Here is a 27998-nt window from a genome sequence, read left to right on the forward strand (position 1 = left end):
AGAGAGAGAAAGCTAGAGAGAGAAAGAGAGAGAAGTCTCCATGAAAGAGAGAGAGAGAAAAAGAGGAAGTCTCCGCGTGGTCCCGATCTCTAGCTGTCAACAAAATTAACTCTCATATCTCTCACCTTCTTCCGAAGCCCCTTAATCTCACAAACCCCAAACTCCTGTTATTCCTTCTTCTTCTTCTTCTTCTTCCTCTTCCACTTCTCTACTTCCACTTCCCACCGCCGCCAAACACTCCCACTACAAAACTCCAACTCCAGCATTACCACCGCCAGCTACCCAGCAGCAAGTCCGACTTGTTCGCCGTATCTTTCGGGCGCCATGGACTCCCAGATCTATGGTCGCTGCTTCTTCTTCATCTTAGCTCTCGTCCTATCCGCCGCCGCCGCTGCCACATTGCCATCCAACAAATCCTCCACCGCTGCGGTCAACTCCAACTCCGTCCTCGTCGCCCTCCTCGACTCGCATTACACCGAGCTGGCCGAGCTCGTCGAGAAGGCCCTCCTCCTCCAGACCCTCGAGGAGGCCGTCGGCAACCACAACGTCACCATCTTCGCCCCAAAAAACGAGGCCCTCGAGCGTCAGCTCGACCCGGAATTCAAGAGGTTCCTGCTAGAACCGGGCAATCTGAAGTCCCTCCAGACGCTGCTCATGTTCCACATTATCCCCAGCCGCATCGGGTCGGCCCAGTGGCCTTCCGGGTCGGGTCGCCACCACAAGACCCTCTCCGGTAACCACGAGCACATTCATTTGACAACCCACAAGCCCACCGGCCGCAAATCGGTTAACTCCGCGCAAATCATCGGACCCGATGATGTGACCCGGCCCGACGGCGTCATCCACGGGATCGAGCGCCTCTTAATCCCTCGCTCCGTCGAGGACGACTTCAACCGGCGACGGAATCTTCGGACCATATCCGCCATTCACCCCGAGGGAGCTCCCGAGGTCGACCCCAGAACCCACCGCTTGAAGAAACCGGCTCCTCCGGTTCCAGTCGGGGCCCCACCAGTTCTGCCGGTTTATGACGCTTGGCTCCCGGCCCGTCTCTAGCTCCAGCTCCCGCACCGGACCCGGCGGGCCCAAACACCACTTCGACGGCGAGAGCCAGGTGAAGGACTTCATTCACACTCTCCTCCACTACGGCGGATACAATGAAATGGCGGACATTCTGGTGAATCTGACGTCTTTGGCGACGGAGATGGGGCGGTTGGTTTCGGAAGGGTACGTGCTGACGGTGCTGGCGCCGAACGACGAGGCGATGGCGAAGCTGGCGACAGACCAGCTGAGCGAACCGGGGGCGCCGGAGCAGATTGTGTACTACCACATCATACCGGAGTACCAGACGGAGGAGAGTATGTATAATTCGGTAAAGAGGTTCGGGAAAGTGCGGTACGACACGCTGAGGCTGCCACATAAGGTGGTGGCGCAGGAGGCTGATGGGTCAGTGAAATTTGGGCAGGGGGACGTTTCGGCGTATTTGTTTGATCCCGATATTTATACGGACGGGAGGATATCGGTGCAGGGGATTGACGGGGTGCTTTACCCTACGGAGGAAGAGGAGGCCAAGGCGGAGAAGAAATCTGCACCGGTTGTTAAGGTTGCTGCTAAGCCCAGGAGAGGTATATTCAGTAACTTTTTTCTTTCTCTGCATCTTCGATTCCTTGCTTAAATTTGTGTTTGCTAGTAACTAGGTTTGTAATGTGTGTCATAATTGATGAAAAAAATATGTTTTCTTTGAGGTTGGATTAGGTCTAATTGGACTGGAGATTGATGTTCATGGTGGAGTAGGTTGAAACAGTTTAGAGATGGGTCAGTTATGTTATACTAGATGTTACCAATGATTAGGATGATGTGGTCATTGATTTATTTATGGATGGTTTGTCACTAGTTTTCTCATTATCGGCTTCATTTTTCCAAGTTTCCGTAGTTTGATCGGCGTAATGTCAATGAAGTTTCAGAGAGGCTAATGGTATCTGCAGCTGTGTTTTTAAAGCCAAAAAACCATCTTCCACCCTTTCTCCTTCTGATATGGCACCTAAGAACCCTAGATTAGATCACACTCCCATCCTCCCCTGTTGATATCCTCGGTTCCAATGCTTTTCGCGGACATCTCACGACGGTTGCTAAGGTTGCTGCTAGCAATTCCCGGAGTTGCATGCTTTGTTTTACTGCGATTCGTTTGGTTCGTTTTATTGATTGATTCAATTCATGTTTGTTATTGTCGTGAGGGGCTGATAAAAATGCATTTGTTTTTGAGGTTAGGTTAGGAACTAGTAAACATTTCACTAGTCATTTTGTTTTGTTTTTGATTGATAGCGGAGTGGGTTGATTTCTGGAGAATCAGTTTACAACTGGGCTGGTACTAATTCATTCATAAAAAAAGGGGCGGCTTATTACATGTTAAATGCGACAAATGATTAGGAGTGATGCGATCATTGATTGATTAATGGAGGTTTTCTAAGATTTATCATTTGATTTATGGGCATGGGCAATTGGGCATACCCAAGAAGGTGACACCCAACAACCCTATATAAGTTGTAGTATTTCTTAACTTTAAACCATCTCAAACCATCTATCAGCTTGAGATTTACATCAATCAACGGTTATCAATTCCCTAATTTTGCACGAGCAACACAAAGTAGGACGCTTTTACTCGTGTTGTATGTGCTGATATTAGGACATACCTAAGATTATAGGGCTACAAATATTTTCTTGGGGGTAGAAGGATGAAGCTTGGAAGGTAGGGTTAGGCAGCAAAGACTGTCGGTGCAAAAGCATAAAAGTTTTGACATCACGGACCTTGGAGTGCAGGGGAGGAGAGGGACCCTTCCACCAGTGTGTGTTCCGAATCATATGAAATGGTCTTATTCATTCATGGAATTTCCATGTTGACACCAGCCAAGCATTACTCAGCGGTGACCTAATGAGATATGACCCACCACACCACAGCCTGTCCCTTAATCTAATCTCTCCTACTAATTGAAAAGTCAGCTGGCAGGCTTTGTTCTGTCTTTCAAGCACATTACCTCCCCAGCTCAGTAGCTGACCTTCATATTATTTTTATTTAATTTTTCCCATTTTTTTATTTATTTGTTTAATTTGTTTTAATTTTTATATTTTTGGATTGAATTTCATGCCTTTTTCCAAGTGGTGATTCCTTGGTATTTATTATATATCTGCATGTGATATTACAGGTTTTATTCGGTTGACTTATATTTTTTCCGTTTTCGACTTAAATTTTCAGGGAAATTGATGGAAGTAGCTTGTAGAATGCTTGGAGCTGTTGGACATGATTCACACTTCTCTACTTGTCAATGAAGATACTGGTCTCTCTCTCTCCCTCTCTCAAAATTACAATTTCTCCCCCGACGAAAGAAAAAAAAGGATGAATATTTCACTGTAAACAGTTATCGATAATGGTAAATACCGTTCTTTCTTCTGCATTCGTTGTAATTTGCTTTTCGAAACACGTTCGGTATTTTTTGGGGTAAAACAGAGTTTTGGTAAGCATGGCAGTGTAGGATGATCGATGATATGAGTCTGCATGTTATATAAATGATTTGAATAATGAATGAATGTATAAACAGAGGGAGCGTTTGGCTTGCGGGATTTCTTTGGATATCCCTCCCAAACAAAAGAATCTCCATATCCCTCTTGATTTCTCTCCCCTGATTTGTTATCAAAACTGTAATTACATACTCATTCTTTAATTATTATCTTTATTTTTCTGATTCTTTTGTTTGGGTTACCATGTTTGCATCAAAACTTCAACCTGTTTGCTTGCGCATCAAACAACCAAGGTTCTTCTGTCCTTTTAGCACCGTCCGCTGATGTGTCATCACCTGAGCAATCCACCATTTGCATTAATACAAATTATAAACTCGGAATCCTCTACGGTGTAATTTTGTCTATGAACAAGAATCAAACCCACGCGAACATGAAACAAGAAACTAACAATGTGACTTAAGCGTCGGATCACTTGAGATAGGTGCACCACTTTTTGAATCTAACTACGCCGACCGGTCACTTTAGTTCACCGACTGCTTATTGGGAAATTTTCATGCATATCACTAATTTTAAGCTACTAGTTTCCAACATACTGAGGTTGAACTTTTGAAACAGGAGGAAGATACAAATTCGACACCTCGATAAAAGAAGGGTGATTTTGTATAAAATCAATACAAAGTTACCATATTGACAGTAAATCAACAATTTTTATGTTAATTATAAATAGGTCAATCATGTATTTGTGACACTTAAATGCATTTAAAATAAACAAAAATTACATAATCTGCCATTATAGCTGGCTCCTACTCCAACTGACAGCCAATTTCTCATATTTCCTAATTCTGTTTTTAACATTTAAATTCAGACACTGTGTTGCAGTGTCCATTTCCTAGTTTTGTTTTTTTCGTCACTCACATGCCTCATACATGCCCGTTTTTATATTTGGATTCAGACATTGTAGTGCAGTGTCTGTTTCTTGGTATTGTTTTTTATTTTTAGATTCAGACACTGCGTTGAAGTGTCCATTTCCTAGTTCTATTTTTTTCATCATTCATATGCCTTTTATGCTTAACACCTCGCACGACTCTTGATTTCTACATTTGGATTCAGACACTACAATGCAGTGTTCATTTCTTGTTCTATTTTTTACATTTGGATTCAGACACTTGCAGTGTCTGTTTCCTAGTTTTCAATTGTTGATCGTAAAAGTCTGTGTTTTTTGATTTTGAATTGCTGACCATAGTGTATGTTTTCTAGTTTCACATTGTAGGCATGTAAACGGTGGTGGAAAAAACGTGAATGTGTACTGAAACAGTTTCGTGAAAGGGGAGAAATAAAATCCAAACAGTTTCAATTGCTTAATTAGCAATCAAAATTGTCAAGCTCCAAGAATATGCGAAACTGTTTCCTCTCTGATACATCAAGTCGACAAAAAAACAAAAGAAAAAAGGTTTTTAATCCTACTCAAGTTTCATCGTTGGTATCTAAATGTTTTCCTAATATAATGAATTCTTTCTTCAAACATTGACTTCACAATATCATCACCCCATTGTGCTTTACAGATGTAAAGACCTTAAGAAGTTACAGAACTTCACAGCCTTTCATAGATGAGAAAGCACATGTCTTTGACCTCCACAAGACCCAACTAAACACCAGCAGTCGAACCCTTGAGAATCGACGTCGCCGACTCTCAATTCTGGTAATTCCAATTCGATTTCAGAAGCTAAGGAGAGAGAGAAAGAGAGATGGCGACGAGTTTGTCGATATTGAAGGCAGCGCTAGTGATAGCTGGGATGTGCGTACGCAGGTACATAGTGGGCCCACCTCTATGTTGGCACTTCATAGAGGGCTTAGTCGTCGTCTCCCACTTTTCTTCTTCCTTTTCTTCAACTTGCCCTCCTTGCTTTGGCGATTGCTCTTCTCACCATGTCCTCCATCCCTATTGGTAATGACATAAAGCATATGTGGCATTGATTATTGACCTATCTCTAATTAATAAAAATATATCATTGATTAAGTCCCAAAAAAAAATGTCATTGATATATGATTAAATTGTAAAATTTTTGTTGATTTTTTGGCTAAATTACCTGACACACCCCGACCGAGGCCAGGGCGTGCTGGCCGTCACGCGAAGGTGACGTAACCATGTGCACAGTGCGGAAGCTAATAGAATAGTAATATAAAAGTACGAATAATTAAAAACTAGCATACATAAGGTCAAAGTAAGTGTGCTAGCGTAAGTGAGACGCTACGTTCAGAGCAATAAGTCTATAGCAGTCCAAAGAAAATGATACGACAATAGTACACCCGAAGGTGACCCTACACTGGTGAGTATCTGTCAGAAATGCCGGGACGCCCTATGGGGAAAACCACCGAACCTGCTAGACCACTAGAACCTGGAGGGGCGCAAAACAAAAGCGTGAGTGGGCCAAAACAAAGCTCTTTGAAAACCATTTAGTAAAATACATTCTAACCCCTCGCCGTAAAACCTGTATACTTCCCAGAAAATAAACATATATACGTATGTATAGGTATGCCAATCATGCTCAAGAATATGCCATGTCAAAGCCTCATGAAGAAACGCAAGTGCTCAGGTATCAATCACGTCAATAGCATATAATTTAGCAGCCGGAGTCACCTAACGTGACCTGTACGGCTGCATATAGAGTTCAAATCTCAACTAAATAACTGAACCTGCCCACGAGTCGGAACCACCTAAAGTGGTCTGTACGACAGGCCTGGGTGTAATATATATATATATATATATATATATATATATACGCTCTAGTGCTACGATCACGTGAAGGCTGTGCGAATAATCGCGGGTCACCTACGAGTCGGAACCACCTAATGTGGTCTGTACGACAGGACTGTGCACCTAACTTGGATCCAAGCTGAGCGTGTGGTGCGGGAGGTGAACATCACGTGAAGGACTGTGCCTTAACTCTGGGCGGGAGCACTAACACCGGGGGTGCAGGTTATGAGCTCTCTAAGCATCTCTAACCACTACTGAAAATACAAACATGAATACCACTTACCTGTCACTTACCTGTGCGTCCACAGCACCAAATATGAATATGTATATGTACGTCACTACTAATGCATGCAATGATGCATAAACGATAATAATATGTGCATGGCATAAAATAATTAACCCTTTTTAAACAATTTCTGGGAAAATAAAAGTATATAGGTATATACGGAAAACCAAAAGCCCACTCACTGGTATGTGGAAGGGTCGTAGCCCCCTGCCTCGAGTGAGCACGCTCGTCCTCGGGATACGTATCACCTATATGCGAAAATACTATAAAAACATTAATTATAAAGCACATAACCTTCCTTTCGTAATAACTTCTCATACATTGCTCAAAATGGACAATTGAATATACCAACGTGCTCTACACAACCTCAGGATCACACCAGAATTTTTAGAAAAATTTTTCACCGCCGCACGCGCCCCCACGCGCCGGCCAAGGCACGGCCACACGCGCAGGCATGTGCGGTGCACACGGACGGCGTCCGTGAGGAATATTCCGTTAATTCTAACGGATTCCGTCAACGGCGTCAGGAATATTCCGTCAGATTTGACGGAATATTCTGTCTCCTTCCCCGGCTAACCTTCGGCGTCGGAAAATCGTAAAACCTGCAACCTACGTTTTCTCACCTGTTTCTCAACCATTTTTCACGATTCTTGAACCAAAATGACGCCTAGAACTAGGAGAATAACGATATACAAGTTTTAAGGGTCAAAAACCACCAGAAATTACCTGTGCAAACCAACCAAAACCGGCCAACTCCGACCACGGTGATCCCGACGTCAAAACTCTTCAAACGAAGCACTCCGAGGCTCCTTGGGACCTCACCAAACCACCTACGAGCTTCAAAAACCCAAAAAGGTAAGAATTTACGTTCACATGAATAGTACACAAATCGGACCTTGTGAAATCGACGTGAAAACGTCAGAGTTCCTACCTGAAAATGGTACGATCGTGCTCCCCTCGACCACCCGAGCTCGAATATGGCCTTAGTTCCCTCGATCTGCTAAGGTTTAATGGGTTTGGTGTGGTGTCCGTACGTTCGAAAGAAGAAGAAGAAGAAATAGGAGCACGGGAGAGAGAGAGAGAGACAGGGAAAAAGACAGAGGGTGAGGGAGAGTGACAGTGTGTGTGTGTGTGGCCCAACACTTGCCAACACCACACAAAACACCCAATAACGTAAAAGAAACGATCTAGGGGTAAAAATGTCATTTCACATGCACGTTTTAGATAATTTCGGGACGGGATGTCACATTACCTATAAAAGAAATAGGCTACGAATTAATTAGTTGGTATATGTCCAAACTTCACTCAAATTTCTTTGAGGAGTTATTATGTACTTGAAATTTAGCTACAAACACATTAAAATGCAAATAGCATTTTGCCATTATTTGTGTTATAGTCTTTTTTTGCCAATATTTCTTCCAAATAATAGAAATAACTGAATTGATCTTTTTGGTATATGAATTTAGACCTCAAATTTCTTTTGCATTAATTTAGCATTAATTTAGAATATTGAGGTGGTGGTTAAGTTGGTGGTGTTGCATAGTATGATTAGTCGGTATTATTTGTCACTGTGTGATCAATTGGGGAAAAAATAAATAAAAAGATTTTGGTTAATTACGGTAGTTGCTTAATTAAATAAAACCCCTTTTTTGCATGCTCATTGTATATCATAAGATTTCTTTTTGTTCTTTCTAATCAAACTTAAGCATATAAAAATCGATTTTTAAAAGGAAGATATTACCAAGATCCTTTAGATGTGTAATCATTACTCGCTTGTCCCCACGTGGGACATGTAATTTTGCATTTTATTGTCAAAAAATGGAAGTGACAGTAACGGAAAGGGACCCTCTTATGATCCCTTTCTTTTAATCCACTAAATTAGGAATCCGTTTCGTTGAAAATTGATCAAACGATAGAAATTATTATAACTTTTAAAGTGGACCTATGTTTTTAGACGTTGGATTAAATTTCAATGGCACGGATCCTGTGATTTGATGGATTAAGGGGAAGGGATCCAGAGAGGATCCCTTTCTGTAATATTATTCAATTCACCAATATCGACATTTTAAACACTGGCCATAATACGCGTATGAATCAAGAATTAATGATTAGATACTGTGTGTGGATGCAAATTTATTCCTCCTTATTCTTGGACAAAATTGCACCTACAAAATAAATAACACATTTGGTCAAGGCCAAGAGCCTTTCACGATGAATTGGTGGGGGGGCTTTGGCCGAAGAACCACCGATGTCAAAGTAAGAATTTTGAGGGAAAAGTGTTTGGAGAATTTAGAGAATTTAGTAAGAGTGTAAAACTTAGGTTTTGGAGAAAATGAGGGTGTTTATATAGGGGTGTGGCCAGCCCCTTCGGGAGGAGATGGACCGGCCACTTGGATGATTTTTTGGGTGAGATTCACGATTTGTAGCTAATTAATAAATTAATTGAATAATAAATCAATTAATTAGCTAATTAATATAATTTTAAAGGAAAGATTTGGGGGTTAGCTTGTGGAGAATAATTGATGAGGATGGATGAAATATGTTTTAAATAAATATCTATTTTGGACACTTTTGACTTGATTGAGGGATGGTTGTCCACTGCTCGTGCATAAGAGTTTCGATGTTCTTCGAGGGTAGTTTTGTCCTTTTAATCCTAGAATCCACATGTCACCTGTCACATCCCGGCCCGGGGCGGATCACTTCCCGGGATCGCTCTACCACCGTAGCACGATATTGTCAGCTTTGGGCTTACCATTCCCTCACGGTTTTGTTTTTGGGAACTCACGAGCAACTTCCCAGTGGGTCACCCATCATGGGATTGCTCTAGCCCCCTTCTCGCTTAACTTCGGAGTTCCTACGGAACTCGAAGCCAGTGAGCTTCCAAAAGGCCTCGTGCTAGGTAAAGATGAGAATATACATATAAGGATCACTCCCCTGGGCGATGTGGGATGTCACAATCCACCCCCCTTAGGGGCCCGACGTCCTCGTCGGCACACACGCGGCCAGGGTTATGCTCTGATACCAATTTGTCACATCCCGGCCCTGGGCGGATCACTTCCCGGGCCCGCTCTACCACCGTAGCACGATATTGTCCTCTTTGGGCTTACCATTCCCTCACGGTTTTGTTTTTGGGAACTCACGAGCAACTTCCCAGTGGGTCACCCATCATGGGATTGCTCTAGGCCCCTTCTCGCTTAACTTCGGAGTTCCTACGGAACCCGAAGCCAGTGAGCTCCCAAAAGGCCTCGTGCTAGGTAGAGATGGGAATATACATATAAGGATCACTCCCCTGGGCGATGTGGGATGTCACATCACCTCCATATTTTTCTTGATTATTTTTTACTCCAGACTGTGTAAACAATAAGTATGTGATGTGAGAAGTAAAACTTCCTTATAATGACAAGTAATAAAATAAAACATTTCATTAGAAAGAATAAATTGTACATAACTTAATTGAAATTTTCATCATAAAAGCAACACAAGTTTTATTGAAGTAAACTAATATCACAAAGAAAGAAATTTAAAAAAAATAAAGAATGCATAGGCTCATGGATATTTCATGCAAACTTTTTGCAAATTGTCTGCAAACACTGGATATTTCCTGAAAATATCGAGGAAATTGACTGATTTCTGGAAATATCGTGGATATGGGGTGAATTTTAGACTTCATCCTGTCTTTCCATATCATTCCTTGAATTTTTGGATATTTCTGTGGAAATATCGAGTATATCCAGGATATTTCAAACACTAGTTGTGGCTTCATATGACATTGCCTAGCAAATAATTTTAAATTTCCATGTTTTTGAGCAAATTTTCATCATTTCCATTGAAAGCAATTGATATCGATATCGATATATGATATATCCGTTGATATTTTCACAAATTTACCTATCGATATTTCTACTGATATCGATATTTTAAACACTGGTTACATCACATGTTTTATTTATCAACACCAACCTGAAAGCGGAAGTTCAGCATTCACTCTATTGCAACATGTGTGTTAATTACACCACTTGACACACAAGGAGAAATTCATATAGAGACCCCGATGCTCTCGAAATCCTCAAGAAGCCAGAAACAAATAATGGTAAAGGTCTTTCAGGGACTGTTCGAATATCTTGTACAAAATGACTTTTCGGCAGAACTCGACAGATGTTTTGTTCTGCCGACATGCATGCATCATGGCTCGATAACATATAACATGCACACCAAACACTCGACGAAATTTCCAACCGAAAAAAAAAAAAAAGGTTTTGTTTTTCATTTTGTAAAATATTAATGCAAAAACACAAATTCCTCGTTCACACTGTTGCAACAGAGTGTGTTAATAACATCACGTATCACATTTAAAGTGGTTTAGTCAGTACTCATGGGCTTGTAGAAGGCAAAGTTTGATGCCCTTCAACTCGCGCCAATGAAGAAAGAAGAAAGAACAAAAACTGGTTTAAAGCTAAAGTCCGCCGAAGGAATAAATATAAGAAACCCAAATTTCAGAGGAACAAAATGGGGTTCTGCACCGATAAATTCAACCTTTTAGCATCACTGATTGATCAGTGGCAGCTGCTACCGACCGGTCACCCTTCCAAGTTATGTAGTAGGACCCTGTAGCATTAGTCAAAGTTAGGCACAAATTCTTGTTTTAATTTCTTTGGGATATATCTGGTAAACGGATCGTGTTTATCATGTTAGTATTAATTTTGTGTCATATTTGTTTTACTAAATTCTACAAATCAACAAATTCTACCAATCAACAAATCTAGATCCTTGAAATTTGATGCAATGGCTAAAGTTATTATAACTTTTAAAGAGGTCCTCGGTTTTTAGCTGTTGAATAAAATTTCAAAAGTCCGAATTTATTGATTGGTAGAATTTGGTGAAAGGGATCCGGAGAGGATCCCTTTCCGTTAAGGGGTTCATGTTAGCCAGATTTTGACCTAATGGAAGCCTAAACCTTATTAAACGGTAGGCTCTACAATTTTCAAAGTAAAATGGGTGAGTCCATCTACTCTTTCATATATCTTGATAAATTTTGTTTTACCAATTTTGACCTGAAATGTTAAAACTCTGTGTTGTGTCGATATTAATATAGATAGTCGTTATTAGTACTGCAAAAGTCTATTTAAAACTTTTCCCTTGTAAAAGTATAAAGAACAAATTGCAGTTTGATAAGATGATTTTTTAATTTTTTTTTTTTTTTGGCGTTCTGATAAGAACTTCCTTTGATGATGAGAAAACACTTTGGTTTAATCCGTTGAAGTAGTCATTCTCACTTACTTGCTACTTACAGTTTAACACATGCACGTAAACTTGAGACAAGTTTTTACTTTCTAGTATAGGACAATGCTAGGCCACCATCAATTCTTACCTCTTTTAGACAATATCTTCTATTTTTGTCAGAAAAAATTCCAAGATATTTTCTCAAAATTCGACAAGCTGTAGCCAGCAAGGGCAGTGGGAAATGGAATAATGAATGAATGAATGTATAAACAGAGGGAGCGTTTGGCTTGCGGGATTTCTTTGGATATCCCTCCCAAACAAAAGAATCTCCATATCCGTCTTGATTTCTCTCCCCACTGATTTGTTATCAAAACTGTAATTAGATACTCATTCTTTAATTATTATCTTTATTTTTCTGATTCTTTTGTTTGGGTTACTATGTTTGCATAAACAACATCCTTTCTGTTCCATCGATTTACTTGTGAATCAAAACTTCAACCTGTTTGCTTGCGCATCAAACAACCAAAGTTCTTGTGTCCTTTTAGCACCGTCTACCGATGTGTCGCCACCGTAGCAATCCACCATTTGCATTAATACAAATTATAAACTCGGAATCCTCTACAGTGTAATTTTGTCTATGAACAAGAATCAAACCCACACGAACTTGAAACATGAAACTAACAATGTGACTTAGGCGTCGGATCACCTGAGACACGTGCACCACTTTTCGAATCTAACTACGCCGACCGGTCGCTCTAGTTCACCGGCTACTTACCCAGAAATTTTCATGCGCTAACACTAATTTTAAGCTACTATTTTCCAACATATTGAGATTGAACTTTTTGATACAAGAGGAAGATTCAAATTCGACACCTCGATAAAAGAAATAGGCTACGAATTAATTAGTTGGTATATATATTTCCAAACTTCACTCAAATTTCTTTGAGGAGTTATTATGTACTTGAAATTTAGCTACAAAAACATTAAAGTGCAAATAGCATTTTGCCATTATTTGTGTTAGTCTTTTTTTTTTGCCAATATTTCTTCCAAATAATAGAAATAAATGAATTGATCTTTTTGTTAAATTTCTTTTGCATTAATTTAGAATATTGAGTTGGTGGTTGGCTGCAGGATTTAAATCCAGGCATCACAAGTTGGTGGTGTTGCATGGTATGATTAGTTGGTATTATTTGTCACTGTGTAATCAATTGAGAAAAAATAAAGAAAAAGATTTTGGTCAATTATGGTAGTTGTTTAATTAAATAAAACCCCTTCTTTGCATGCTCATTATATATTATAAGATTTCTTTTTGTTCTTTCTAATCAAACTTAAGCATATTAAACTCGATTTTTAAAAGGAGCATATTACCTAGATCCTTTAGATGTGCAATCATCACTCTCTTGTCCCCACGTGGAACATGTAATTTTACATTTTATTGTCTAAAGATGGAAATTGACCGTTATATAACGATGTTCATGGTTTTAATATTACTCAATTCATTCATGTTACAGTATGTGTTTTATTTATCAATACCGACCTTAAAACTCAAATTCCACCTTCACTATATTGCAACCCGTGCGTAAATTTATTTATGCTCATCAAGACCCTTCGGAAGCTAGAAACAAATAATGGTAAAGGTATTCCAGATATTGTTCAATGTCTAGTACGATATTTATTTGTGTTCGTCAAGTGTTCGATAGAATGCATGTTCAACATATCTCAATAGCACTTAGGACGCGTCGACATCCTCAACAAGATGTGTCGGCAACACTCAATATATCTATACAAAACTCAGCATGGCCTTTCGGAAGAGCTCGACATATATAGATATCAGTCGACATGAACGCATTATAATTCGATAGATTATGACAGACGTACCAAATGTTCGACGAAATGCCCAACTGAAAAAATTAATTTTGTTTTTCAATTTGTAAATATTAACGCAAAAACACAACTTCGTCGTTCACACTGTTGCAACACATGTATTTAACAGCACATGTCACATTTAAAGTGGTTTAGTCTTTACGCAAGGGCAAGTAGAAAGCAAAGTATGATGCCCTTCAACTCGTGCCCATGAAGAAGAAGAAAGAGCACAAAATGGTTTAAAGCTAAAGTCTACCTAAAATGTAAAGACAAGAAACCCAAATTTCAGAGCAACAAAATGCGGTTTTGCACCGATAAATTCAACCTTTTTAGCATGATTGATTGACCAGTGGCAGCTGCTACCAACCGGTCACCTTTCCAAATTAGGTAGTAGGACCCTTTAGCAACAGTCAAAGCTAGGAACAAATTTTTGTTTTAATTTCTTTAGGGTAAACCTAGAAAACAGGTTGTGTTTATCTTGTTTGTATCATTCTTATGTCATATTTGTTATTATAACGGGTCGTTTTCTGTCAAATCTGTTATCTTAACGGGTTTTTAACAATTGACTCGATAACGACCCGATTCGTTAATGGATCGTGTCGTTTTATGTCACGTTACAGGGTTATACAATAAATTTTCATATCTAATGTCTAGACCTTGATAACAACCTGACGACTCGTTGACGAATTGATTTGAAATCTGTTAGTTTTGTATCATTTCATGTTGAGTTAATGAAATGTTTTAAGAAATTTTCAGGCCTACTTTGGAAAATTAATTTAGAGATCATTTTACCAAAAAATGAAAATAAAAAGAAAGATCATATTTTCATTGGAATTTAGTTTATATATATTTGATTACCAAAAAAAAAAAGAGTCAAAGCTAGAGATGTACTTGGTTAAGGTTATAATAGAACCATTAGGCCAATACGGATAAGGATCCTCTCTGGATTCACTTTGTGAGGATCCTAATCGTTCATTGTAAATCGTGCTACCAATTTTCGTCAGGTACTATTTGTGTTTAATTTTAAATAAAACAAGTCATATGATTTCTGACCGTACGATATACGATAAATAGTTAAGATGTGAGAATTCTTAGAATTCCTACAATTTAAATCCAGATGAAATCCAAATCCAGGCTAACACATTCAATTATTTGACATTTGGCATTTCTTATGACGTCGCAAACTAGTTGTTAAGGGTTTCATGTTAGCCAGACTTTAAGCTTAAACTGTATTCAACATGTGACCAAATATTGTTAAAACAATTTTTTTTTTTTTAAAACCAAATCAAAAGCAGAAAAACAAAAGAGCAACTCTCTTATATTTTATTTTCTTTATCTTTTTCATTAAGGTGTGTCAAACGATTTTTTTCTATACATAAATGATAAAAGGTAGGCTCTACAATTTTCAAAATAAAATTGGTGAGTCCATCTACTCTTTCGTATCTTTTGATAAATTTTGTTCTATCAATTTTGACCTGAAATGTTAAAACCCCGTGTTGTGTCGATGTTAACATAGATAGATGTTATTAGTACTGCAAAAGTCTATTGAAAACTTTTCCCTTGTAAATATGTAAAGAACAAATTACAATTTGCTAAAACGAATTTTTTTTTTTTTTTAACGTTCTAATACGAACTCTCTTTGATGATAAGAAAACACTTTAGTTTATTCCGTAGAAAGTAGTCTACTTACCTGCTACTTACAGTTTAACGCATGCTCATAAACTTGGGACAAGTTTTTACTTTCTAATATGGGACAAGGCCACCATCAATTCTTACCTCTTTTAGACAATATCTTCTATTTTTGTCAGAAAAAATTCCAAGATATTTTCTCAAAATTCGACAAGCTGTACCCAGCAGCTAGGGCAGTGGGAAATGGAATCAAGATCTCGTTTTATCCAGCTTAGCTAGGGCTCCTTTGATTAGGGTCAAAGCAAAGCCTTATTCCTTAGCCATTGATTTAATATAAGAAAAACTAATGAAAAGAGCTTGAAAATTTTAAGTTTTAATTATAAGGACAAAATAAAGAGTAAAGTGAATAGTACCAGGATTGATTTTTTAATGTAAAAATATGGTTTTTCGTTAAAGTGAACAGTATCGAGATCTTTTCGTTAAAGTTTCCTTTAATATATTACACACACACACACACACACATGTATAAATACCAAGATTTTGTAAAGCAAATGTTAAGATCTCAATAGGCAACTACATGGAACATGTCATTTTGTTAAAAATAACAAAATACATGCATGTAAATGTGTTGATTTGAAGACAAAGTCATAAGATGCAAACTAAATTTGTTTGAAACTTTTATTAGGGACTTGGCTTGGATGTTTTAGTACAATCACCTAGTAACAATTAGACATGCTGTAATGACATTCAATGATTGTGTCAAATTGTTAATGGGTGATTGTATTAAGAATTTTAATGTACCTAATCAACAAGAGCAGAGCTAGAAATTTTTTACCAGCCAGCTATCTCAAGCTCAAAGTCTAATAACCTTTCTTTCAAGTGTCTATACCTACAATGTAATACTATATCGTTTCTTGAATATGAAGATGTGTAAACTTTTTGAGAAAAAAATTGAGAGAGGTATGTAAGAAATAAAAACGAGTATGTATAAAGCATAACGCAATAAATAACGCCTTGCAGATTCATATTGAATTTTGAATGGGCTTCACAGCCCAAAAACAAAGATGGCTTAAAATTCTAGTGCATTGGGCTATAACCAAAATGGACCTAGGCCGAGGCGGATAGACCTCTAAATCCAGAAAAATGCAAGCAAAGAAAACACCCATTACATCATTCATAGTAATTGGGAAATGATAACACTTAATGGCCGAGTATGAGGGAGCTGGGTCACCGACTCACCCGTGCTAATAATCTACATCTTCTATTGTTATTGGCATGAGACAGTACCGTGACGGTGAACTCGTACTATACAAATTATTATCCACCACCACACCCCCAATTGAAGAAGAAGATGAAGAAGAGAAGGGTGGTGGTGGAATCTATGGTATTGCCAATCGAGTCTTTGTTTTTTCTAATGCTGTCATTGCCAGTCCTCTGATTAGATTCATTTCCAATTTGCCAATGATGCGCATGAGCAAACAAAGTAGTTTTTTTTTTTTTTAACATAAATCCGACTAAATTATACAAAGATTTTGGACCGTATAAGTTAGTCATCATGAGGTGTATAAAATAAGTGGGACATGATTAATTTAACTGATGCCTGTATAATACTTAAGGGCACCAAACACCTCATGCTAAATAGTCTTTTTCGGTGTTTAATAAGCGTGTAAAATGAGATGTACGTGTTATAATATAAGTAAACGACATGATTGATATGTGTCATTTTAATGTATATTTCTCAATATCCTTCCACTTATATCATGACATGTGGTGAATTGCTATGGGACTTGTTTGGGTACATCGAAAAATCTCTCATGAGTTTGTCTCAATATCCTTCCACTTATATCATGACATGTGGTGAATTGCTATGGGACTTGTTTGGGTACATCGAAAAATCTCTCATGAGTTTGGACGGGGAAAAATAATTTCGAGAATTAATTAAAAGAAGTGAAAATATATACAATAGGGAAGGGTAAAATAGTAACACCAAAACCCAAACCCTAGTACTTGACCAAAAAAAAAAAAACCAAAACCCTAGTAGATCACTTGTATCCTGCGCCGCTTTGTTGTCTCCTCCAAGCTCTCCTACCCTCCTCTGAAACTCCAACCTCCAGGTCTGTTTCATGGAATCTGCTACTTACTATGAACTTTTTAATTTTCTTAATTTTTTTTATTTTTATTTTTATTAATGCTTCGTTATGTCATTGTTTTATTGAGAATTAAGCTTCAATTTTCAGTTGGGTTTCTGAATTGAAATTAGAAATTAAAGAATCACAAATATTGTTCTTAATGTGATTGAAAGTTTGTGATTTATCCTTTCATTTTGCTTCCTAATTTTATTTGTCTAATTTTTTTTATAACTTGATTTGTATAAATATATGGTTTAAGCCCCTGTAATTAATTAATTAGTTCAACATTTGGAACATTTGAGGCAGGCATTGTCAAATAGTTATCTGGTTTCTGTAATCCCATTTTCTGGGTGAAGGTGTTCTAATCAAACTAGGGTTTAGAGCATTGAGTTTTCTACCTTTTGTAGCTTGAATTTCGATAGTACAGAAACCATGGCCGCTGCTGATGTAGCTACTCCTGCATTGGAACCAACGCAGCCGTACTATGATGTCAAGCTCTTCAACCGCTGGAGCTTCGACGATGTCCAGGTTTCTGGCTTTTTCGCTTAAATTTTTTACTTTGTTTTTCCAGAATCTGTGATGAATTTGATGAAATGTGGTTGAGTTTGGTAAAAATAAGTTTGGGTGGATTGTAATTATTGATGGCATATATTTAGAGGTGCATTAGGTTTGATGTTGACATATACTCTGTGGTATGAGAATGTTTCAGAGTGAACCGATGGTTGGTTAGCCCTCGAGGATCTGTGTTTGTCGTGCAAATCTTTGTTGGTTGCTGTCTTGCTTTTCAGAAATTTTAGACATCTGTGTGGCCTCCTTTTGTTTCTTAGATGCGCTGTACGTACAAGTTTGTTCTTGTCACGTGTATTTGATGCCGTAAAAGTGTATGTACACTTCAGTTAATTTCGTATATATGTTGATTCTCTTCATGACCATTAATCGTTGCTATCGATTAATTGGTAATTATGTGTCAAGTTGGGATCCGGTGACACACGCATTTGACACATTTTTGTGGGGAACACTCCGTAATGTATTTAAACGATCCAACTGTCTATCTTTTATGTCTTACCTCAAAGATCATTTCTACCAAAAAGTACCCAAATCCGTAACCATGTGACCATTGGCTTAAATTTAGTGTTTCTTTGTAGATCTCAATTCGTCAATTTTCTTCACTACAAATGTATGTCGTAATGGTTTTGGATTTGTCTATTTTCTTCAAATGAATGATCTATGAATGATGTACTAACATATACATGGTTCGGATGGTTGAAATACATTACAAAGTGGACCCTAGAAAATGGGTGACAAAATGTGTGTTAAAAGCATGTGTCCTCGGACCCTAATCCTGTGATAAATTTCATTTTTTTGTTGAATATATTGATTAATTTGTTATACTCACGGCTGCTAATTATAATATGAATTGCCACTTTTAGGTCAGTGACATTTCACTGGCAGATTACATTGGAGTTGCACCTTCCAAGCATGCAACTTATGTACCTCACACTGCTGGAAGATACTCGGTCAAACGATTCAGGAAAGCTCAGTGCCCTATTGTGGAGAGGCTTACAAACTCACTCATGATGCACGGGAGAAACAATGGAAAGAAACTTATGGCTGTCAGGATCATTAGGCACGCGATGGAAATTATCCATTTGCTAACTGATCTGAACCCAATCCAAGTTATTGTTGATGCTGTCGTTAACAGGTACATATGCCAATATGTTAATATCTTTCTCATAGTAATAATATACGTTGCCCTCTGTCCCTTGTTTGATGCTTAAGGGGAAGCTTATGTGCCCTTTAGTATAGTTTTCCTGATTACATGTTGATTCTTACATCTGTTGGGAACTTGGGATTACGATGGATGTGACCTTTCTTCTTCTTTCAGTTCCGTATTTGCATATCCTTGTTTTTTTTTTCCTCATGCTGTATGTCTTCTTTCTGCCGATCAGTGGTCCACGTGAAGATGCAACTCGTATTGGATCTGCTGGAGTTGTTAGGCGTCAAGCTGTGGATATCTCACCTTTGAGACGTGTAAATCAGGCTATCTATCTCCTCACAACTGGTGCTCGTGAGTCTGCTTTCAGGAACGTCAAAACTATTGCTGAGTGTTTGGCTGATGAGCTTATTAATGCTGCCAAAGGCTCCTCTAACAGGTACTGCGCTTATTTGCCTTTTACATGTTATTTTCTCCAAAGTTATTTGCAGTCTGATTTCATTTCTTCTCCTTTTTTATTGTTTGTTCGATGACAATTGGTGGTGTTTTACGTGCAGTTATGCAATCAAGAAGAAGGATGAGATTGAAAGAGTTGCCAAGGCTAACCGTTAAGAGGCTGCGAGAAAAATTTATGCAGGGGAGGAGAATTTTGTACGCGTATTTGTTTTTTGCCCATTATTTAGAATTTTTCGGATATACCCTTGAATGCGAGACATGTCTCTGTTCTTTTATGTTACGAAACCAGTCATCTGTTAGTTTGGATCCTGTAATTTTATACCGTTGGATGCGGTTGATTTGATCCCTTATTCAAATTATGCAATCTCATAGACACTCTACACATGTTTCGAACTTTTGATGTATCGATTGCACTCAATAATGGCAACCCTCCATGGATATCATTACTTGGAGACTCACCTGATTCTTTTAGAAGGGTTGCCATGGTGGAAGCACACTTATCTTCTCTGTTAGCAGCCCTCTGGAGACAAAGTTGTACTCAACCGGAAAGTTGTCGTCGGACATCGAAAAATCACTGAAAGAATCAGAAGAAGTTACTTGCATTTGCATATGCCATTGGTTTGATGTCTGGATGTGGCACTGCCGAGAAAGTAACAATGTGAGGCTTCAAACTTATATCCCGTCGCCACCAAAAGAAACACCTACACCTCGCCTGCTCGGACCTCTTCCAGCCCTAGCTTGTGGATCGCTCCACAGAAAGCCACGCATAAACCCTTCCTCTGGAGGTTCACCAAAACCGATTAATCGCTCTAATGTCGCTCAATTTCACTCCATCAACGCTGAAAAAGATCGCCATGGGTTACAAAAACTTACTATTGATTACATGAACGCGTTAATGTAATCACCTATCTAACGGTCTCATAATAAAATATGTATTTAATACAACACCATATGATCATTAAGATGGAGAACTATTATAGTGTGTCGGGAACATGGACAGATGCATCAAGTGTCATAATATAATTAGTTGGATAAAAAAATTCAACCACTTGTATTATAACACCTAAGAACATCTCCAAAGGAGATGTCAAATTTTAAACATCAAAATGATAGTTGATAGCTTATGTGGCAATTTGACATTTTGTACAATATTTTGCTCCACCCGATATGTCAAATAATAATGTCATTTAATAATTTTTTTATCTTTTTATGGAGTCTAATGATTAAAGCAACCAATCAAATATTTCAAAAATATAACAACATTTATTATATATTATATTAATTTATTAAAATATGATTTAATAAACTTGACAACTGTTGTCAAATTTGACACCAAAATGCTTTACCTTCAAATGACACAGCCCCACCTAAGAAACTGAAGGCTCGTTTGGAGAGAGTTTACTGTCATTTTTTTACTGTTGTATGCCTATGTGACAATTTTGACATCTTCTTTAAAGATGCTCTAATGTACCAAACCATATTTTCAGCATACTGAAAAATCTCATATGCAAATAGTGATTATATTAACCACATGCGAGTATTTTAATCAAATCTCAAAATTAAATTAGAGCGAAAGTTTACACACCAATTCTTAACGTTAGTTTCATTTTTCTTAATCCACGTGGCTTTATTAAATTATACATGTGGGGCTCACATGTGAGCCACATCAGCTTTTCTTTTGGTCGACTAAGCATTACTAAATTTACGTTTGGTTAACAGGTTCTTCTACCCTGTGCCGTTCCCTTGTGCTCACCGATTCAGCGAGGCCCTCCCTCCCGGCGCCATTTTCTTGTCACCCGCCGTCTGAAACTCCCACATCCAGGTTAGGGTTTATCTCTCTCGCCCATCTCTGCAACTTCTCGCCCGGATAGCTTATCCTTGTCATTACATTTATTTATTTTATTTCAGTTCTTAATTCTTTGTTAAAGTTGTTTTGTTTATAAGAATTTGGCTTGAATTTCAGTTAGGTTTTTGAATTGAATAAGAAATTAAAAATCACAAGTTTTGGATTTTGTACGACTGATTTAGTGATTCATATCCTTTTTCTCCTTTCATTTTTCTTGCTAATTTTATTTATCTGATTTTTATAACTTGATTTGTAGAAACATATGGAAAAATTCGAGCAAATGTCATATAAAGATCACTTTTTAAATCTAAATTTGCGGTTTATCACTTCTCAAAAGGGAGTAGGATTACAAAACAGTTAATTTGGTATTGCTTGATTTTTAGTTACTGCCAGTTACCAAATGTTAACGCGACATAGTACCGAGCGCAATCGCGTTTTAGGATTCATATAGCTGACTCCGCTTAGTGGGAAAAGGCTTTGTTGTTGTTGTTGTATTACCAAATGTTAACCATTTTTTCTTGGTTCTTGTTAGACAATGAGGTAGGATGCAACGTTCACAGTATGAGAATGCGTCTAAAGTTATGACTTGTGTACATTGTTTTCAACCTTGATCCTTGAATGAAATACCGTTAGTAAAGATTTAATTTTTGGCATTCAATGTCCCGAGCTAAATTCTTGGTTTCACCACTGTTTTCGATAGTTGTCAAAGGATGATTTGTTGAAGAGTGTGATAGATATGTATACGCTCTGATTTGTGAGTTTATTTCCATTTCATATCCCAACATTTATCATGAATTTCCAGATTGGATATATATTTTTGTTCTTTTTATTTAAATTGTTATCTACCTTGTGTCATGGTGATTTCTATGACTAAGATTGTTTAGTAATTGTTAAGGGCCTTGTCCAAGGAGAAAGACCGTCGCCTAAAGTAATGGCCGCCAAGATATGCATAGCCATTCGATCATTTGGTCGTCCATTGACAGAAAACATCAACTGGGGACTTCCACCTTACACACGGAAGATTGCACTGCCGGAATCAAGAGTCTTGTACACTGTGTTACGATCACCTCATGTTGATAAAAAGTCCAGAGAACAGTTTGAAATGAATGTCAAGAAACAGTTTCTGGTCATAAACACAGAAACACATGAATTGCAAAAGAAGTTCTTTTGGTTAAAGCGCCAGCGCATATTTGGAGCCCAATACGAACTCCGATTTTCTTGCAAGACCCGCTTGGACAAGGAAAAACTCCAGAGATTGCTTTGAAGTAAGATCCGTGCATTGGTCCCGAACTGCTGGATGGTTCTGGTTTTGTTTTGATAGGAAGAGGAGATGAGAAAAAAAGGAGCACTTCGAATGTTAACGAAGATAGGTTGATCTCTAATAAGTTCTGTACGCTTATGTACTGGTTTTAGCAGATAGGATGACGATTCGGAATTGCTTTTGGTTACAGTAGAATTTGTTTACTTGTTATTGAGCAATGATTCAACACTTTATATTTCAGCTTGGGTTTGGATGTTTCACAGAATATTTGGCTTTTTGTCAACAAATAATCGCATCATTCTCAAACTAGCCTCTCCACACATGCTAACGCGAGTGTATAGACTTTTAATGTTGTGTGTATTTTGATTGCGGTGAATGTTTCTTATCAAACTGCTCATAACTAGTACTGCGGTGTAGTAATACTTATCTTGTAAGTGAAAAGTCTCCGGTTCAACTCGTGCATATGATGAGAACGTAAGCTTAGCGACTATGCGGTGGGAGGCCTAATCAATAATCCCCAACCAATTTAGTTGTGTTTCATAGAGGATGGAGCTTGTTCATTTCCTGACGAGCTTTTATCAACGGTTCAAGAAACTTGCAGTGTCTTAAGAATGGCTTCCAAGGTCAAAGGCATAGATGTAATCCTTAGTTCTTAGACATGGTATTTAATGCAAATTTGGAAAGTGGGGAGAACAATAACCTAAAAAATGGTTTCAAATTATTTACCTCGAGTACTTATTACTCGCAAGTATAGTGTCGACGCATGTTTGACTGTTTTGGATTTGATCCAATGGTCCTTGATCACTCAATGTTAACCATTGGATTCAATTGTCAAATATGTGCCGTCACTGAGTGTCAGCAGGTAAAAAAAAAATCATTCAGAGTTCCAACAATTGCAATTTGAAACATGGTCTTTAGCCTTTTGATATGTAGGGAGAAAAAGCAATCATCAATTATACATGAAAGACTCATAATCCATAGATCATTGTCTTCAAATTTCCACAGTAATTTGATGACTGATAAAAAAACAAACTACATTGACCTTTAGAGATATCGATATACGACTTTCACGAGCATCCCATGATGGTTCTGTATTCACAACAATATGCAACTTAAACCTTTCAAGACTCTATGAACACAATGCTTCGGCATCACAAATGTCGTTAAACTCCAACCGAAACTTCATGAGGCATGATCTCGGGGATAGGTGCACCGAGGACTGGTTCTTTGATCTGGCCAACACTCACTTCAGGCTCTATCTCATCTTTGAATTCGGAAAGATGCCCTGACTGGTCCTGAGCTTCTTCAGTTTTTCCGGTGTGCGCTTTCTGGTCTTTTGTTTCTTTGATACCCTTTGGTGGTGACTTTGCAGGCTTTGCTTCGGTCTTAGTAGCAGCATTTTCCTGAGAATGAAGCCTAGTTTGAGACTTTTTAATAGGCTTATTTGGATCTATGACATCCTTTTCGCTTTTAGACTGTAATCCTTTCTTTGAATTATTCAGTTCTCGATTCAGACGTGGGCTAAGAGATGCCCCAGCACCTTCTGAAGAACTGTTTAGCGAAGAAATGGAGCTCTTGTTCCGTCCAAGTTTTGGAGATTTTGGCCGTGTGGTTGGAATCTAAATTGATGGACAGAGAAGAGTCACATACAATGTTGTTATACAAAAGCAAACAACATAAAGCACAGGTGGGAGAAGAGTCTAACAGTTACCTTCTTGAGTTCAACTTTCGGAGGAGGCTCTTTATAGAAACTTGGCATGGGCGCTGCCTTAAATGTCAGGCTCTTCCTTAGTCGCTTGATCTCAGCTTCCTGGCTTTCCTGCAAAATAAGCATATGGAAAATATAACGAATATGCTGAAACGGAATTATGAAACAGAAGTTGGAAATAAACAAGTTGATATATGAAGAACAGAAGTATAATCGTCGGAGTGCTGTAAACTAGTCTCCACACCTTTGATTTTGCTTGCGAGTTATTTTTTTCTTCTTCCTTAGCCTGTATCTTTTCTTCCAGCTTCGTAAAAAACTGATGAACAACGAATAAGGTTCATTAGTGATACAAGTTGAAAATAAAACTGTTAATATAAGAACTAATTGTTGAGCAGAAGATCCTGCATCCAAAATGCCTGCAATTGCATCCTGCCAATATGTGGAATTCCACATATTGGGAGGATGCTATGGCAGCGCTCAAATAGTGGATAGAGACCCACATAACAGGGCATGTTTTAGAATATAAAACGATTTCTGGCTTGCATCCTGAATTTTTAAGCTTTTGAAAATAGCAGTAAACTTCATAAGAACCTATAGGTATGTTCTACCAACCTCCTTCCGTTTTTCAGCACGTTCTTCCAACCTAAAGGAAAATCCAGAAGCACTGATCCTCCGCCCGCTAGGTGTAGTCCTTTTGACATACAACAGAATTCATGTAGGTATCAGTACAACAAATTAAATAATTTAGATACTGGCAGTAAAGATTAAGAGATGTGAAAAAATTAATGCTCTGAGATACGAGGCATACGAAGCAATGGAGTGAGCATCATCATCCTCTTTGATTGGCAGAGTTGTTTTTACAGCATTTAAACTTTGATCAACTGATCTGTTATCACATAATGCATCATAAAGTGGCTAATCAACATCATTAAGCAGAATAAGTTTCCAGTGGAGAAATTTTTTCCTATGCACAAATTACGCATAAGTAAACAGTACAACGATCTATAACGTTTGAACAAAAATTATAAAGGTTAAGTACACTTGCGTACCGAATAGCGGTTGTAACCTACCGGATCCCATTAGATGGGTTATTGGCGGATGTATCCACAGAACCAGACTTGCCGGACTGATGCAATTAAGAGCAGGCATTAGCTACATTTAAGAAGGATAATAAGAGGAATAAATATTGAAGTAAAAACTTGAAAATGTCTTACTGAAGAGGATCTAGTGCTGGGTTTTGAAGCTAAAGAAGTCCTCTTAATGGAAGCTCCAGTTGTGTTCCCATCCTTTGAATGAACTCCTGTGGATGCCCGCCTAGTTGGATTATTCAGACGAGAAACCAAAATGGGAGCCTCAGCTTTGGTTGCTCCTCGAGCATGTTTGACTTCTGTTTTCACTGGGTACACATCAATACTCTTCTTCATAGGATCTGCACGAGATCCTCTTGCTGGGAAAGAAAGACTCTGAGAAATTAATGCCCTCTCCTTACGAGGGAATGGAGGTGCGCCTTTCACAGTAGGTTTATCCTTGGCCGGTTTGCTCTTTGAAAAATCATTGTTCGGAGCATGAGGATTCTGAATAGAAAACACAAGTAGGAAACAGCATTGGTACATGTGTGTCATGAAAATTGATAAGAGAAATAGCTCAAATGACAAGGAATTCTGGCATGCAGTACCTTTGCAGCTTTTGAATTTTTACCAGGTGGAACAGTCGCAGAGGCTGCAACTGCAACTTCAGAAGAGTTAATGCCTTCATCTTTTGCCACAGGTTCAGATATTCCATTCACGGCAGGAACTTCTGCATTACCATCAGCATTCTTTCCCTCTTTGCTCAAACTCGGTACTGATACATCTACATGTTTTTCCTCGATAACACAACTCTCATCGTCGAATGTAACTCCATTTTCAGACTCCATTTGTGACACAACTAATAATAATATCGAACAATGACACAGCAAAGTTGAGAAAACAAAATCACCAAGAAATCTTATCTTTAATACCATTTTGATTAACATGAATGATATAACTGAAGTTATATACTGACGTAATAAATGTATAAATAAGTCATATCATTCAGTATATACACTTTTCTAATACTTTATAATTTATATGTCATTTTATTTTGCAATTTATGTATCAATACAATTACGTATTTTTTTAAGTATAAATAAGCACTTATTTATACGACATATAATAAGTTTAATTAAATCCGCCTAGGCACTAGCCCTGCCAACCGCCTAACTAGCGCTTGGCGTCTTTTAGAATCTTGAGTATATACCAGCAAGACATGTAGGAAATAACAATACTAAGACATCCCGAATTCTACATAGTTAAGCAGGCAACGAACATGAATGGTTATCCTATCCTCCCCAGAAGAACTCATATGTCATAACAATTCCTATCATTTTCGGGAGTGCCAAAATCACTTCTAGAGTGTTTGGCAAAAATTTAAAAGTGCTTTCAATTAGAATAAATCACTCCCAAACGAGAATCGCTCAGGGCCTTTGATGAAACCTTTAAAATATCAAAATCCCTTCTAGATAAGCACTCCCAAACCAACACTTATCGTTTCAGGTTCTCGAAAGGTAAGGGTTTACTCTGATATTTCCCAGTGTACCAAAGAACAAGACGAGGAGATACCCTCGAAATATTCATTTTCTATTTGGCTGGATTTATCCCTCCATCAAAAAGAGAAATTTAAAGCACAATTTGTGGCATGACAAACTACAAACCAAAAACACCACGAAATGTTTTATGATGAAATGATCCTAACATGCTACTGGGAAAGAGTTCTTATCATTTCAGTCATGAAACGCTTGATAATTCTCAGACCATAATGTATATCATTCCAGATCCACAACACATAATCCTCAACATTCCAACAGTTCTTCGAAATTCGTTCAAAAACCAAACATCTGCACAGCAATGGAAGCTAACCCTTTTACACTCAACACTCCATCACGTTTACAAAATCCAAAATACCATCAAGCCCTTCGTAGAAAATACGCGGCTCGGAATTACTTCAAAAGAAAAAGAAATCTAACCAACTAAACCAATTGTATAATTAGTCAACTGAGATTGTCACTACAGTTTTTTTGAAGAATTAATTACAAAAAAACAACTCTTTGAGGCTCATGATTTAGTTCTTGCGCACTCACATTTTCTAAAAAATTATCAACATATGCAATGTCTCAAAACATACCCAGAAAAGGGTAAGCAACAGAAACAAAGAAAACGCAGAAACCCAACAAAATAAGCAATTCAAAGGTTAAGAATTTAAGGTATAATCTTTAAAGATCATAGAAAATAAACACTTACAGAGATTATCAGGCAGTTTTCGAACTTGATTTGTTGAATTTGGGACTAAACGATTTAAATAAGCACTTGAAAGAGTGATTGATAGCGAGACCAAATAGCAATGGAAGCAAAATTCCACTGCTGAATTATGAGAGAAGAAGATAAGAACAGAGCAGAGGAATATATTGATTGTGCTTTTGGATTAGAAGCACTTTGTGATGGTAAGTGCTTCTGATGGTTGGAACTTGAAAGCTATGGAGGGAGTTGGTGATGCACGCTCTGGTTGGGTTCGAGAAATCCGAGGGAGGGAGAGAGAGATGGCCGT

The 27998-nt window shown here is 38.1% G+C and overlaps 3 protein-coding genes and 1 long non-coding RNA gene across 6 annotated transcripts; 2 read left to right on the forward strand and 2 right to left on the reverse strand.

Annotated features, from left to right (window-relative positions):
- Nucleotides 1-283: 283 nt before the first annotated feature.
- On the forward strand, nt 284-3734 carry LOC103952717 (fasciclin-like arabinogalactan protein 16). The gene is given in 4 exon segments (XM_009364385.3): nt 284-1030; nt 1033-1068; nt 1071-1622; nt 3248-3734. Coding segments are annotated over 4 exon segments (1368 nt in total). The 5' UTR covers nt 284-324; the 3' UTR covers nt 3322-3734.
- Nucleotides 3735-6757: 3023 nt separating this feature from the next.
- Nucleotides 6758-7626, reverse strand: LOC125470847. Its single transcript, XR_007253210.1, has 3 exons — nt 7483-7626; nt 7278-7388; nt 6758-6799 (listed from the first exon to the last, which is right to left on the reverse strand). It is a non-coding gene; the product is annotated as an uncharacterized LOC125470847 (long non-coding RNA).
- A 9596-nt stretch (nt 7627-17222) lies between these two features.
- On the forward strand, nt 17223-19946 carry LOC103952718 (40S ribosomal protein S5). Of its 3 annotated transcripts, none has more exons than XM_009364387.3 (5): nt 17223-17377; nt 17800-17920; nt 18823-19094; nt 19342-19545; nt 19664-19946. In XM_009364387.3, exons 2-5 carry the CDS (start codon nt 17825-17827, stop codon nt 19716-19718), a joined length of 627 nt encoding a protein of 208 aa, XP_009362662.2. In that variant the 5' UTR covers nt 17223-17377; nt 17800-17824; the 3' UTR covers nt 19719-19946. The 3 variants fall into 3 exon arrangements, with proteins under 3 accessions (XP_009362662.2, XP_009362661.2, XP_048426567.1); XM_009364386.3 differs by having other exon boundaries at nt 17231-17377; nt 17820-17920; XM_048570610.1 differs by having other exon boundaries at nt 17279-17377; nt 17815-17920.
- A 3616-nt stretch (nt 19947-23562) lies between these two features.
- LOC103952721 (protein WVD2-like 4) lies at nt 23563-27998 on the reverse strand. Its single transcript, XM_009364388.3, has 9 exons — nt 27695-27998; nt 26053-26303; nt 25592-25951; nt 25448-25503; nt 25186-25263; nt 24990-25068; nt 24622-24693; nt 24381-24488; nt 23563-24288 (listed from the first exon to the last, which is right to left on the reverse strand). The coding sequence occupies exons 2-9, from the start codon at nt 26290-26292 to the stop codon at nt 23833-23835; spliced, it is 1449 nt and encodes a 482-aa protein (XP_009362663.1). The 5' UTR covers nt 26293-26303; nt 27695-27998; the 3' UTR covers nt 23563-23832.

The sequence above is a fragment of a genome, unplaced genomic scaffold (assembly GCF_019419815.1).
Source record: "Pyrus x bretschneideri cultivar Hongxiangsu unplaced genomic scaffold, Pyrus_bretschneideri_v1 Contig53, whole genome shotgun sequence".
In the NCBI taxonomy this organism is placed as follows: Eukaryota; Viridiplantae; Streptophyta; class Magnoliopsida; order Rosales; family Rosaceae; genus Pyrus; species Pyrus x bretschneideri.

Coding starts and splice junctions, on each gene's coding strand:
- LOC103952718 (XM_009364387.3), top strand. CDS start 17,825: ATGGCCGCTGCTGATGTAGCTACTCCTGCATTGGAACCAACGCAGCCG. Junction 17,921..18,822: donor GGAGCTTCGACGATGTCCAG/GTTTCTGGCTTT, acceptor TGCCACTTTTAG/GTCAGTGACATTTCACTGGC. Junction 19,095..19,341: donor GTTGATGCTGTCGTTAACAG/GTACATATGCCA, acceptor TCTGCCGATCAG/TGGTCCACGTGAAGATGCAA.
- LOC103952721 (XM_009364388.3), bottom strand. CDS start 26,292: ATGGAGTCTGAAAATGGAGTTACATTCGACGATGAGAGTTGTGTTATC. Junction 25,504..25,591: donor CCAGCACTAGATCCTCTTCA/GTAAGACATTTT, acceptor TAATTGCATCAG/TCCGGCAAGTCTGGTTCTGT. Junction 25,069..25,185: donor GATGCTCACTCCATTGCTTC/GTATGCCTCGTA, acceptor GTATGTCAAAAG/GACTACACCTAGCGGGCGGA.